This window comes from Quercus suber, unplaced genomic scaffold (assembly GCF_002906115.3).
Source record: "Quercus suber isolate HL8 unplaced genomic scaffold, Cork oak 2.0 scaffold_410, whole genome shotgun sequence".
In the NCBI taxonomy this organism is placed as follows: Eukaryota; Viridiplantae; Streptophyta; class Magnoliopsida; order Fagales; family Fagaceae; genus Quercus; species Quercus suber.
In genome coordinates, this window is record NW_027069861.1 from 166,853 (window position 1) to 182,487 (window position 15,635).

Consider the following 15,635-nt stretch of genomic DNA (forward strand, 5'->3'; position numbering starts at 1 on the left):
AAGGTTGTTCGTGTTGGAGTTCGGATCCCTTCTTGGACCTTTTGCTGCTGAAGGACTTGACCTAGGATTGAGAGAGTGAACTTACGTTATTTCACATGCCTAGAGTTGTTGTCATCATCCTACTGTGGCTTTTTTTAACTTGCTTAGCATTCTTATCATTGTTTGTTCCGCTGAAGTGTTTTACACTATTGGTTTTTCCATTGTAGCACTTCTTTTATTATATTTGTTATATTAGTTTTTCTGCTGTAGGACTCTTTTATTATATTTGTTGTATTAGTTTTTCTATTGTAACACTCTTTTATTATATTTGCTGTATCAGTCGTTTTGTTGTGACATCTTTTATTGTATTTGTTGTATCAATTGTTTTGCTGTGATTTTCTTTTATATTTTTGCCGTATCAGTTTTCAACTGTGATGTTATCTGCTGTGCCTGTCGAGGCACCCAATCTGCTGTAGCACTTTCCGTCTTGTCTGAACATCAAGAATGCTTGGCTTGTACATAAGCTGACCTGCAGGCTGCGGTATAATCCCATTGGGATAATAGGCCAATCCTAACTCCTTGACCCATCATTCCACAGGACCTGAGTGTAGCAGAACGGGCTTGGCCCATCAAACACAAAAAAAAAAAAAAAAAAAAAAAAAAAAAAAAAAAAAAAAAAAGCCCCCACGAAAAGTTATGTTAAGTAAATTCAGTCGTCGGTAAAAAGAAAAGAAAAGAAAAGTAAAAATCAGCTTGGGATCTGATAGTGTTTTTTTTATCATTTTTTTTTTTCGTTCGTTTGTTTGTTGGGATAAACAGTTAAAAACACGTACTTCAGGCACAAATTTTGAGAGGGTGAAATTGTCGTTAGCTTCTTCACGAGCGGTAAAAAAAAATAATAATAAAATAAATGGTAAAAACGGCCTGTAATAATAATAAAAAAACAAAAAACAAAAAACAGGTAGTAAGAAAGAAGAGGGTCCAGCTACGACATATTATAGCTTGTTGGCGTTACAGTACATAAAAAAGAAATTGTTAATTAAACCATACACATCCACGCACAAACAAACCACTACTCAAGAGGCAGGGCTGTAGGTCGCGGTGACCCCTTTGCTTGTATCTATCTATCTTATTCCTCCTGATCAGGCTCAAGGGGTCGCCTCTTTTCTCTTTTCTCTTTTATCTATCTCTAGAAAACAAACAAATTCTCTCTCTCTCTCTCTCTCTCTCTCTCTCTCTCTCTCACATTCTTAAACATGTCGGAAATGGCGAACACAGATCCCGAGGGAATCGACGGAGTTCGGATGAGTTGGAACGTGTGGCCACGAACGAAGGTTGAAGCGAGCAAGTGCGTGATCCCACTCGCTGCCTCCATTTCTCCGATCCGTCCTCACCCTGACATCCCCACGCTCCCTACGCTCCGCTTCGCTGCAAAACCTGTGCCTCAGTTCTCAACCCTTACGCTCGCGTCGACTTCGCCGCCAAGATCTGGATCTGCCCTTTCTGTTACCAGCGCAACCATTTCCCTCCTCACTATTCCATGATCTCCGACACCAATCTCCCCGGCGAACTCTACGCTCAATACACCACCGTGCAGTACACTCTCCCTCTTTCTCCCCATAACCCTAACCCTAACCCTAATTTCAACGATCCTTCTATGGCTCCTCCGCCACCGGTTTTCGTTTTCGTTCTCGATACTTGCATGATCGAGGAGGAGATGGGCTATGTCAAATCGGCTTTGAGGCGTGCGATCGGCTTGTTGCCGGAGAACGCCCTTGTTGGGTTCGTTTCATTTGGGACTCAGGTTCAGGTTCATGAATTGGGGTTCTCCGATATGTCTAAGGTTTATGTCTTCCGTGGGAGCAAGGATGTTACAAAGGATCAGATTTTGGAACAATTGGGACTCGGCAGCAGCGGCGCCGTTTCCGCAAGGCGATCTGTTGGTGGTATTGGAGGAGGAGCAGCAGGGTACCAGAAGGGAGGAGTTCCCATTGGATTTCCCGGTTCTGGCGTTACGCGGTTTTGTTTGCCCGCATCGGATTGCGAGTTCACTCTCAATGCTGTGAGTTTCGGGATCCTTTGTTTGTTTGAGATTGATAATTGGGATTTTATTTTGATGTGTTGATTTTCATTTCAGCTGCTGGATGAGCTACAAACGGATCAATGGCCTGTTCCCCGGGGACTAGGACTTCACGGTGCACGGGAGTGGCTTTAAGTGTTGCCGCAGGGTTGCTTGGAGCTTGTTCCACCGGCACTGGTGCTCGAATTATAGCTCTAGTTGGTGGTCCTTGCACGGAAGGACCTGGCACGGTAAAAACTATTATATCAATGTTGTTGCTACTAAGATGTTGTCTTATACAGTCATACTTGAATTGATTTTCCCAGTTGTAATTCGCCGTTTTATTGGTGTTGAGTTGTCAGTGTTCTTATGCTGTTAAGTTACCCTTGTTGTTGATATACTTTTGGGTTGTACTAGGAGTGTATGATACTGTGGAATTAGATCTTGGTAGCTAATGGTAGGGAACTTCGCTGTTATTTTGCAATGTGGCTGAATTTAGCTCATATTAGTAGGATTTTATTTCAATTGTAATTTTATTTTATTTGTAATTGTAATTAACTACTTGATGCCACTCTTATGGTGCAAGACATACTCTACTCTTAGGTCTTGTTCTTTTTTCATTTGTGGATTAAGTGTCACACATTGGGTCTGGTGTTATTATTAATTGAATTCTTACTTGCGTTTCTATTTTTAGTTGGGTTAGTGCCAATTTAACCATGGCCTTCTATATTTTTGTTTATATGCCTCTATTATCAAGCTTTTCAGACACCACTGTTTTAATGGTTTCAAACCTATATAATGCCAACCTGGGCCTGCCCATTTAGCACTTGTGCCAAGGCTAAGGCACCTAGAATTTTCCTATTCAATGCTTCTTAAGTCAAATATGTGAATTTTTATGCTCTAATCTTGTGGAAAAAACAAAATTCCCCCTTGAACTTGAATTTTCTTATTGCAAAATATTGTCTTTTTATGTCAAGTTCTAGAGTTCACGATGTGTATGTTGCTTTTGTTTTTGTCTTTGTACGTCACTGCTCCATATTCCAAGTTTCTTTTTTGAAGTATATATTTTTACATTTTGACCAAGCAGTTTATTTTTTTTATTTTACTCTATGTACATTATTTGCATGTGCAATCCTTTGTCCATACGTTTGCCCTCAATTTATTTTCCAATTGCACCACCTCTGTGGATACTGAATAGTCACATATGCTGGCATATGCAGCATGAATTAATATTAGGGAAAAATGGTGGGGTCTTGTGTATACTGATTTAAGCTCAAGGGTGTGATATTCTTGTAAGATCATGATGGTAAAGATATTGATTTTGATTAAGTTTTGTAGATTGTGTCGAAAGATCAATCTGAGCCGGTGCGATCACATAAAGATCTCGATAAGGATGCGGCACCGTATTTTAAGAAAGCGGTCAAATTCTATGAAAATCTTGCAAATCAACTGGTCAGCCAGGGTCATGTTTTGGACCTCTTTGCATCTGCACTTGACCAGGTTTGTGTTAGTTTGCTGTTTAATTCTGTTATGACTTCTAAGATTCTTTTTTTCTTTATTTATTTATTTATTTTTTCAATTTTCATGTAATTTCACAAACTGGATCATCGCTTCTGTGTTTTTATTTTGTAACCGTGATTATTTCTTCAGTCAGTTAGGTCATGTGAGATACATTCCTTTTTTAAGCATATTATAAATTGTGGGTCCTGCCACTTTCCTCATGGTAACCTTTTTTTATTTATTTATTTTTGATTGGTAAGTTAGACATGCATCTAGTTGGTTTTGAACGAGTAGCTCATCCTCCATCCCACTATTGTGGACGGACAAATTGCCAATTGAGATAGAGCTAATTTGCCCTCGTTGTAACTTAACGTGAATAGCTTACATGTGGAATAAATGGTACCATATATGAGGGTTTTTATTCCCCTAATGAAGGACCTCATTTGAGAAGGAAAGGTAGGGTTTTTGAGCTTTCTGTTCAAATACTGTAATGAGCCGCTACAGCTGTAAAGAAATCATGAATGCCTGTGTAATTTAAAGATTTAAAATATTCATTTAAAATGACTTTTACGTTTTATTTTAAAACTTAGCCAGTTGGCATAGATTTTTTTAATATATCAAAGAGTTTTTTTATCACTGGTTTCAGGTTTAAAGTGTGTTTACACGTCTTTTTATTTTATGTAGCAGAAATGTTTTTATCATTGGTTTTCAGGCTCAAAGTTTGTTTATGTGTCTTTTACATGTTTTATTTATATTTATATTTTTTTACTTATCAAAATTTTTTATTTTGAATTTTAATGTACTTGTTATTTTCCTGATGTTTGGTGGAAGGGAGATCGCCGGAAATGTATGGAGAGGGATATCTGAATCAAGGCAGCAAGACCAGTAAAGGGTCCCACTTGATTTATTTAATTAAATGACTATAGCAACAATATTCACCTTGAAACATAAACATATTTAATGTATATAAGAAATAATATCCTCTATACCTTTTGAAATCAGTCTTAGGTCATTTAATTAATACGCAAGAGATTTGTTCTCTGTACTGCTGCTTTTTCTATGGATTTTCTTGACAATTGATTGCAGTGGGATACTGTTTAAAGTAATACCTTATGTGTAATATGAGAATTTTAGGGGCTTCTTCAGCGTTTGATTCTTCTACTGGTTTTTTAAGGGTATTCTTGGCATATTTTTTCAGATTATCTCTAAAAGCAATATTGTTGGCCTCCATGACAAACTTTTAAATGCTTATAACCAATTAATAATTAGGTTTCATAGTATGTTCTTGATCAGGATTTTTATGCAGTGTAGATTGAACTGGATTATGTTTTGACTCTTGGGCATTTTAAAAATGTAGGTTGGGGTTGCGGAAATGAAAGTGGCAGTTGAAAAAACTGGTGGCCTTGTTGTTCTGGCTGAAAGTTTTGGTCATTCTGTATTTAAAGACTCTTTCAAGCGTGTATTTGAAGAGGGAGAGCAGTCTCTTGGCCTTTGTTTTAAGTGAGTTCATCATTATGAAACTTTTGAGGTTTACTTGTCTTCTTCAATAGCTTTTGCCCCTATTTCTTCTTGGTCTTTATTTTGTGGCTCTTGCATCTTGGCTGTTGAAACAACTGATCTTAGCAACGAAGTGAAATTGCTCTTCTTCTTGTTTAAGAATACATACATAAATAACTTATATGTAAAAAAAGATACATACGTATCAAGTTACACTAAGTGTAACTTTAAGCAATATTAAACCACTTAAAATAATTTTTATTGGATTAATGATTGGAAAATCCCACTGTTATATTACATTTTCTATATGTTTTTAATACGTACTTCAAATTTTGTGTCAATCGGATGTTATTTACTATCAAATTCATAGACTCATCTTTTATGCATAATTTAAAAAAAAAAAAAAAAAAAAAAAAACCTGAAATTTGCACATTTTTAAGATGTGGCTGACCTAACTAATCGGTTGAGATCCATAGCCAACACTAAAAATTTGGAATTAAGGCTTCTTCTTGTTGCATAGTTATCGGCCTTTGATTATCTTGAAATTTTGCTATTATCAGCTTATAAGAAGAAAATGTAATCCAAATGGTAGATTATTTTAATATTTGCATCCAATAAAAAAATATAGTGGTGCAACATTGTTTAAAGTTACACCAGGTGTAACTTGATCCCAACCCATATATATGTGTGTGTACTTTTCCTAAGAGCAGGACAATGTAAGATCTATTGAGATAAATGATAACTTGCTATAGCTCAATTGACAACCCCTCTCATCATAAGTTCTAGGTGGAGGGAGTATTTGTGGGTTCAAGAACTATTTTTTGTGTAACTTACCAAATAAAAAAAATGATAATTTTCTGTAAATGCAAATGTCTGTCCTTAGTGCAACCCTTTACACCAAAGGATTCAATTCAGGGAAGAGAGAAGTACTAAATGTTTGTGAATTTACTTATCGAAAAAAAAAAAAAAAAAGTTCTGGGAGCTCAGTTCTCTAGAAAGAAGGGAAATGATAAGAGGATAGTCTTGGAGCTCAAGTTCTAGCACCTATGCCTTGTACAATTCTTCACACACATGTACACTGACAATCTTTTATACATTTCTTCTGCTACTTATGCCTATGCGCTGTGATTTGCCCATTATGGCTCTTATTTAGGTTGTAATTAAATTTTTAAGCTCACTCACAACTTATTTGTTTCAGTGGCACACTCGAGATCAACTGTTCAAAAGACATCAAAATACAGGGTATAATTGGACCTTGCACATCTTTGGAAAAGGTCAGACTAGTTGATATTTTGAAACCTATTTTCTTTAGCTTGATAGCATTGTATTTTGAGTTTGTTTAAGGCAAACAGAAAGAAGATTTAATCAAAGCTGTAATGGTGGATTTTTATGCTGATTGTTGCAAACCTTGCAGAAAGGACCTGCTGTTGCTGATACTACCATTGGGGAAGGAGGTACAACAGCATGGAAATTATGCGGTCTTGATAAGAGTACTTGCTTGACGGTGTTTTTTGATCTCTCATCAAGTGATCGATCAAATACTCCAGGAACTGTAAATCCACAGTTGTACTTACAGTTCCTTACGAGGTATGTTGGAATCTTGTATCTATGACCATGTGTGTATTGTTGTGTGTGTGGCGTTCATATGTGTGCCTCTCTTTTCTTTCTCTTTTTGGAGTGCAATTAACTTTTGACTGTCTTATATGTAATTGCAGTTATCAAAACCCTGAGGGTCAATTAATGCTTCGAGTTACAACCATTAGTAGAACATGGATAGATAGTGCTGTTAGCTCAGAGGTTTGCAAATTTTGGTTTCATATCTTTTATATTTTTATATTTTTTATGCCACGTATGTCATTTGTCTAGTACTGTTCAAAACATAACCAAACTCTTTGTGTGTGTGTGTGACTGATACTGTTGAAGCTTAGATTTCTTTGATATATTCATTTCTTTAGCTCTGCTCTTTTTTTCTTCTTATATATATATATATATATATGTTAAGACTGTTTTCTAAGGTGTGAAACCTGGAAATTTATGTGAGACCCGCTGTTCACTGGTGTTGCATTTGTAAAAATTTTGGTTAAACAGTTGATAATTGTTTGATGGCTGCAGAGATGTGATCTCTTCTTGTGAAGAGGGTTGTTAAATTGCTTGCTTAGAAAGGGAAATTTTTGAAAGTATGCTAATTATCTTTTCTAATAAGAGTAAGATGTCTATCAGGATAATATATTTTTTATCCTTTCATCTTCTAATGCGTCCTTGCCATGTTGTTTCATGTTACTAAAAATTCTTCATGTTTGTATGTTCTTAGTGTGAGAATAATGGTTAAGTGATTAAATTCACCATCTTTATTATCTTAAGCTTTTGGGACTAGTAATAGTTTATTACTTAGTTTAGTGAATGTGTCCTATTGTGTCCATGCCACATTAATGCAAGTTTTATTCCTTAATGATTGCCTTCTCACAAATGATCACATTATAATATGCCTACTGAGCTGATTTAGGACTCTGTTCAATGGTTGGCCTTATTTAGGAGCCTGAATTTTTTGTTGCCTGATATTTAGATCTACTTCCCAGTTGAAACAATTGATCTTGTTCCAACATCTTGTTAGATGTTGTCTACGAGGTCTAGCTCAAATGGCACCTCTCCTTGTAAGAGCCCTCCTTCTAAGAGCAAGGTGGAGGGTAAGGTGATGGATTCGAAATGTACTGGGTAGAATGTAACTTACCAATAAAAAAAAGGTTCTTGATAGTTGCTACTAACTTCCTATTAAATCTTGTTTTATGTTGCTTCATAAGTACAGTTTATAATTTAAGAATGTGTAAGAAATCCACCAAGTGGATCTTGATGCTGACAGGGAATATGCTGCCTTTACAGGAATTGGTACAAGGATTTGACCAAGAGACGGCTGCTGTGGTAATGGCAAGATTGACTTCCCTGAAAATGGAAATAGAGGTATGTTTCTTGTTTTGTAAATAGCTGTTGATTTTTCATGTATTTAGCGATCATATGTATTTCACCATCTGTTGTATCCATGATCACTCAAATATGCACGTGTTTAATTTGCATCAAGCTCTATTCTTGTTGGAATAGATGATAGTGGGACTTCAAAGAAAAATGAAAGATTGAAAAAATAGAGTTTTTATGTGTAGGACCAATTACAAAGATATATCTGTTGTATCCATGATCACTCAAATGCGCATGTGTTTAACTTGCATCAAGCTCTATTCTTGTTGGAATAGATGATCGTGGGACTTTAAAGAAAAATGAAAGATTCAAAAAAATATAGAGTTTTTATGTGTAGGACCAATTACAAAGATATTTGAAACCTGAAATTTTATTTTAGATCTCTGCTGCATCTGGACTTCTGATTTTAATGATCAAAATCCTTTTAATAGGACAAGTTTCTTATTCATATTATATATTGGATATATTTATTATTATTATATTTAAAGAACAGTTTACTACTATTTTTAGCATCTTGCTTGTGAAAAACATGAGGATTTCGAATGATTTGCTTCTTTGTTAGTTCAACTATAGTTTTACCATATGTTCTGTAATGAGGCTCTGCAATGTTAAAACAAAGTAGCCCAGCTTATAATTTATAATTTTATTTTATTTTTTAATAATCAGGAAGGGTTTGATGCTACACGGTGGTTGGATCGGTCTCTTATTCGTCTCTGTTCTAAATTTGGTGACTACCGGAAGGATGATCCAGCATCTTTTCAATTAAACCCATCATTTTCACTGTTCCCTCAGTTTATGTTTAATCTGCGACGATCACAATTTGTACAGGTACTCATAACTTAGTGATTTTCTTTTTCTTCTCTTTTCCTTTTTCTCTTATATATTACCTGATATGTACACATGTATAACATCCTTGTTTCTGGCAGGTTTTTAACAACAGTCCAGATGAGACTGCCTATTTCCGCATGCTGTTAAACCGGGAAAATATTGCCAATGCTGCTGTTATGATTCAACCATCATTAATATCATATTCATTCAATTCGCTGCCTGCACCAGCATTGTTGGATGTGGCTTCCATCGCTGCTGACCGTATTCTATTGCTGGATTCTTATTTTAGTGTTGTCATTTTCCATGGAATGCAAATAGCTCAGTGGCGTAATGCAGGATACCATAATCAACCAGAACACATGGTATCTACACTTAATAGTCCTGGAAATTGTTCAAATTTTAGAAGTTGGTCTAAAATATATTATCACACGTAGTTTTAGTAGAGATTATTGTAACTAAGCCTTTATAAATGTCATGGCTTTTTCCTCTTCTTCTTGGGTGGGTTTTTTTTTGGGGGGGTGGGGGGGGGGGGGGTGGGGAGATAGTATTGATTAATCCACAACTGAAGTTGTTACTTAACCTTCATTTTGTGATTGGTTGTTTGTGTTGTGCATCTGTCTAATTAACTTTCACATCTAACTGATAACCCAAATACATGGTTTCCCGTCAGGCATTTGCGCAGCTATTGCAAGCTCCTGGTGATGATGCGCAAATGATCATTCGGGAACGTTTCCCTGTACCTAGATTGGTGGTTTGTGATCAGCATGGTTCCCAGGTTAGTACATTTATTGTAAATTTCATCTTTTTGAAAGCTGTATTTCCTTTATTGCTATCAATTCTTCTTCCAAAGTGCGGTTTCTTCTAATTGTTGATGTATAATTACTAATTCGCCTCTAGTCAATGATACTTAACCAGAAGCTCGCTATGCTGTTGCTTATGTATAATATTCATTCATAACAGTAATATAGGCTTCATTGGGAAATGAAATACTGGAATTCTTTTACTTGGTTGATCAAATGGCCATTTAGGCTGCAAAATGGTAGCTAACCCTTGCCCTCCCCAAATCTCTTCCCTCTCATGGCATGAATCCAAGACCCATGGTGGGAGAGTAACGAGAGTTGGAGATAGCCATTAATTTCATTGCAATCTTTAACTTCTATTAGTAGCTTTAGGAATTCATTTTTATGAAGCATGGGCTCTATTGTTGTTAAGTTAACCAACTACTTGTATATTCTACAATTTTAATAATTTTTGAAATGGCTTAAACTTTTTTCTGTGACATTACACTTTGGGATATTTGGGGGTGTTGAAATGGAATAACATTGTTGCAAATTATGCTCGTATCTTCAGTTCTGCCAATGCTGCTATATGTTCTGCAAAGTTACTCTATTTATATTCTTCTGGCAAATTGATGTTGCCTTCCAAGGATACTCTTATTTATTTATTTATTTATTTTGAAAGGTTATTTTCTTTCTTCACTTATTTTAGAATGAGTGATGTTAGAGATACTACAAATTTTACTACATTAGGCTTATAAACTAATGTGTCACCAATTGCAAAAAAACAACATTCATTTATTAGGTTATTGAAGTCTAGCAATAACATTCATCATTACATCAGTTTGTAAACCGTTTGTTGTAAAACTTGTACTCCCTCCATCCCAAATTCTAGTCTTCTATTCCATTCTGAGATGTCCCAAGATGTAGTCATCTTTGAAAAGAATATAAATAAATTTCCTAACTTACTAATAAAAAAATAAAAATAAAAATCCTAATTTAATTTTTACTTTAATAAAAAGATTAATACCATTCTTTTCCAGGAGTTTAAATTAATGAATGGTAGTTTTGGAAACTTGTACCTTTTAAACTAAAATTTAACTAAAAAACAAAGCATTAAATGATGTTCTCTTAAAAAGTTGGATTTTCTAAATAGGACCAACAATATGGGATGGAGGTACAAGTAACTCTGTAACTTTCGTTTTTCAAAAATAATTGATTTTTGAGGGATTATTTTATAAAGTATTTATGCTTTAGATTTTTCGTAAAATTCACGCCAAAGCTGCTCATCTTCCTTCTGTCTTGGCCAAAGTAAATTAGCTTCTCTCCTTGACTCCTTTTCTGTATTCAATAATTTATTTGTCTTCTACATATTATGCTTCAAGAAATTAAATCTTGATTTTGATATTGTAATTGAGGAATCAAATCATCTGTAATCTGAATCTCAAGACTGGGCTTAAAGGTTGTGCTCTGTAAATAAATTTCATTGAATTTAATGAAAAATGTTTGTTGTTTGCATTGTCCTTCAAAAGTTATCTGATCATTAACTTACCGATCACACTATTAAATAGAAGATTATTCCTAAATAGATTTAGTTAAAGTCACTATTCAAAATGTAGCAAAGAACACCTTTTTTAATTGATTGAATTGGTGGCTAGAGATTTTTCTGATATGGGTTTAGGCAGTACAAGAAGTCCCCTTCAGACTTCTGTAGTGTTCAAAAACATGTGCTTTCCATGACCTTTCCCCATTCATATGTATTGTAATTTATAGTTTCCCTTTCCTTCAAAATAAATTCCTTTGTTTGAACTTAAAACTTAAAAGGAAAGAAAAGCCACCTAACTTGGGGCCTGTTCTGTTTACTACCTAAATCTTTCTTGACTTGGAACTTTTTCATGAAATATCCATGGGATCACCATCATGGAAGTAGTTACCTTTAAGTTTTATTTCAAATCGCAGTCAAAAAGAAAGATGACCCAGCAATGTTATGGGTATATGATTCAGTTGTAATGATGAAAATATTTGGAGATGGACCTTTTGGATTAACCAATCTTTATTTTGAGAACTGGGCACCATGGCACACTCTATGTGTTCACTTTGGTTATTTAATGTATTTTGTTTTAACATTTGTAAATTTAAGCCAGCAATAAGCCAGTAATTTCAGCATTTCTTGAAATTCTGATCTTGGTTCAAGTGATAAAAAGATTGGGTGGGATAGGATTAGGTTTGATGTTCAGATCCTCCCAGAAAGTAATATCTCTGTCTCGTGTATAGATATGACCGAGAGGTCTTTAAATACCCACCATTTGCAATTCCATCAACTGTTGGCTAATTGATGACTGATATTGGTCCCAGAGTTAGTCTGGGGACCTAAACTCTCTTTTTTCTGTGTCTGTGTTTGTGTTTTTTATTTATTTTTAATTTAAAAGATTTACTTAAGATATACTGTTCAAATAGTCTATTCTATATTTTGACATGATGCATTTGCATTTCAAAGTGTGGTGGATATGATTTCTTTAACTTTCACCATATGGAAATTAATATAGTTTCATTACATCATCCCCTGCTGAACAGGCTAGATTTTTATTGGCAAAGTTGAACCCATCGGCTACATACAATAATGCTCATGAGATGGCAGCTGGATCGGATGTGATCTTCACAGATGATGTGAGTCTTCAAGTCTTCTTCGAGCATCTTCAGAGGCTGGCTGTGCAATCCTGAGAGCAGAAAAGGGTTGAGATTTATACAGTACTCCATGGGTTTTTGTTGCAAGGGGAACTCCCTGTCCTGTATCCTCCTGTTCCATTTGTTTTTTTTTTTTTTTTTTTTTAAACCTTTCTTTCCATAGATTTTAAAGATGAGAGATCAGACCCCACATTATTTGAAAAATAAGAAAGCCAATGGTATTCTTTGGGGTTCTGGGGAGGTGTTGCTTCCTTGAAAGAATAAGGGACGGATGTTAGTTGAGTTTTGAGTTATACGGAAAGAAAGGTATAATCAGAGTGTAACTTAAGAGGTTGTTCAGTAGTGTAGCCAGTCAGGAAGATACTTATATCAAATGATATTCTTTTCCTCTCCTCTCCCTCCCTTCTTTTTTTTATTTTTATTTTTTTATAAATTTTGTATTTGTATGCTTTGTGTATCTGAAGTTTCTAAGTTTTATGCTCAATGGGGTTGATGCTTCTGGGTTGGAAAGTTCAGGAGCGCTAGTCATTTGTTTATCTTCATCTCTCTCTTTGTTTAACAGTCAACACCCTCTTCTCAGAGAACACCTTTTCTTCTTCTTCTTCCTCTTCTTTTTTTATTAAATTCATTTTTATTTATTTACTTGTATTTGCTCGCATTCCTTTGTCTGACTGGGCAAAATGACGGACTGAGTCATTAATCTCTGACGCATACTTGACAAGGAAAAGGGGACGGAAAGGAATCCAGCTAAAAATGGAAGAAAATTGAAAGATTCAATGAGAGGGTGGATAAATGCTGAACTATTGAATACTAAAAGGATTAAGAAATCTATATCAAAATCAAAGAATGGTCTAAAATGACCGCACAAGAAAGGTCTCCTACTTAAATTTGTCCTTGATACGAGATGGTTTTACCTGTCATGATACACTTCGAATAGGATAATCGTTGAACTGGGGCCTGCTCTTGTAACTATCACCTTCCCTTCACTTTTTTCTTCTTTCTGAACCGAAGAACATCATTAGCAACTTAGCAAAGATTATGTAAAAAATTTATAGAATGTTGGGTTTTGTATAAATTGTGAAATTCGATAAACACTTGCTTATCTGCGCTCCCCACCCCCCCCCCAAAAAAAACAAAAACCAAAAAATTATCATTAGGAATTTAGCATGCTTAGAGCATTAGCATCAGTGCTAAATGTTACATTTGGCACACAAAACACCAAAAAAAAAAGTATCCCACATCAAATGTTCTAAATGTTTAACACTTTAGCATGGATGAATGATACTGTTCCAAATTTGGAACATGACAAAAATAGAATAATTTTTTTTATTCTTCTCTTTCTTTCGCTTTTCTTTATTACTCTCAGCCTCTCCTCTATTCCTTTGTCACTCAGCCTCTCTCTCTCTCCCTCTCTCTCTCTCTCTCTCTCTCTCTCGAATGTGCTGGGGCCGCTAGTGTCTTTCATCAGGCTATCGATTTTGCCATTATCTTCTGCAGCAGTTATTGTATGGATTTTTTATTTTTTTTTTGGTTACTGTGGGATGGATGGGGATAGGTTGCAATGGGTCTTCGACGGTGGTGGGTTTGCGAATACAGTGAGTTTAGATCTCGTGCTGGGTTTCAATCTTTCTCCTCTCTCACTTTTTCTCTAACTTGGTGGTGGGTGGTGGTTTTGGGCTGGGCTTGGCTAGCCATGGGTCGTGAGTTGCATTGCAGTTTGTGGGATTATGTTTGTAGCTTGGGGTTGGGTTGGTTTTGGTGGTGTTTTGTATTTGGGTTGTTTTTGATGGTTGTGGTGGTGTTTTGCTAGTGGTTATGGGTGGTGATCATGGTGGTTTTGGGTTGTGGTCACAAAGGAGGCTTTGGTGATTGGATTCTAGAGAGAGAGAGAGAGAGAGAGAGAGAGAGAGAGAGAGAGGTTTTGGGTTTAGAGAAATGTAGGGGCCTTTTTTTGTGTTGTGCATTGGGTTGGGTTGCCTCCTGCGGTAGTAGGCCTGAGTATTCTGAGTAAGGGAGTTGAGACCGGTCCAACTGGAACTCAACTTGGGCCGGCTTGTGCGTAAAGACGCTGCGAAGTGGGCTTATCCTTTGTTCCTGCCGCAGGATTAACTTTTCTGCCGTAGAAGGAACTATTCTCTAGTTCTGCCACAGGTCTAACTTTTCTGCTGTGCAGCTAGACTTTCTACCGTGCAGTAAAACCGTCTACCGTGCAATAAAAGTTTCTGCTATGCAGTGAAGCTGCCTGCTGTGCAATAAAGCTGTCTGCTGTGCTTTAAAGCTGTTTGCCGTGCTCTAAAGACTTCTACAATGTGAATGACCACTCTTCGTTTTTACTGTAGAAACACTTTTCTACTTCTTGCGCATAAATAAATCTAAAACCCAAAGAAAATACCCATCAAACAAAATGTTAGTTTAAATGGGTTAGCATATTCTCAAATATATACATATATATATGAGTATATATACTTATACGTATTCACATATACATATATAAAATATATTTTGCAGAACATGAAAAACAGGGTATATGTATATATACACTTACAGCAGGATAATGGTTAGTTTGTGTCAAAAGCAAAATACGTAATAACAAATAGAGAAGAAAGTTTTGGCAGAAGAGGTTTAGCTTGTAAAATAGTTAACACGGTAAATATAATGAAAAGGTGCTACGGCATAATAACTAATACAGCAAGTAAAGACACCACAACAGGACAACTGATGCGGCAGACGTAATAAAAACGTGCTACTGCAGGATGACTAAATACTACAGATATAAGTTATAATGAGAGAAATCAAATATATTTGCAATTAAAATTAAGTATTAAATCTGGTCATAGAATAAGTAAACCAAGAAGGAACCCAAACTCCAACTTCAACAACCTTATCATGGGCTCCTGCCATAAAAGTTGTTCATTTTGGAGAATAGACCTAAATGACTACTAGCTATTACTTTTAGAGATTTCAAAGAGTGGGTTTGTTAAGAGGGAGGGAAAAGATAGTCTATTGATGCATGCCTCTATTCCTGTCGCGTTTTTTCTCTTCTTTTTCTTTCTTTCTTTCTTTCTTTTTCTCCCTTCTGGGTGTTTTTCTTCTTCCCCTGTTTATCACTCTTTCCCCTGTTGTCTTTTTCTCTACCTCAGTCCTCTTTTTTCTGCCGTGGTTATCTTCCTTTTATAGTGAGCTAATTCAATGGGATTTCTCCCTTTTACCCTTAGGGCTTCACCAACTGTTTTTGGTTTGTTGTGGGCATCCTTTCAAGATTACCCACTCACCCATTGGTTGCCCCGACCACTGCCATCTGCTCAGAACATATTTGTTGCACGACAAAATTCCATTTTGTTTGT

The 15,635-nt window shown here is 35.8% G+C and overlaps 1 protein-coding gene across 1 annotated transcript; it reads left to right on the forward strand.

Annotated features, from left to right (window-relative positions):
• The first annotated feature begins 1,017 nt into the window (after positions 1 to 1,017).
• LOC112039091 (protein transport protein SEC23 E) lies at positions 1,018 to 12,684 on the forward strand. The gene is given in 14 exon segments (XM_024071935.2): positions 1,018 to 1,389; positions 1,392 to 2,041; positions 2,117 to 2,150; positions 2,153 to 2,289; positions 3,377 to 3,538; positions 4,896 to 5,038; positions 6,234 to 6,309; positions 6,450 to 6,622; positions 6,751 to 6,832; positions 7,913 to 7,990; positions 8,669 to 8,830; positions 8,929 to 9,192; positions 9,501 to 9,605; positions 12,181 to 12,684. Coding segments are annotated over 14 exon segments (2,367 nt in total). The 5' UTR covers positions 1,018 to 1,235; the 3' UTR covers positions 12,328 to 12,684.
• The last annotated feature ends 2,951 nt before the right edge of the window (positions 12,685 to 15,635 follow it).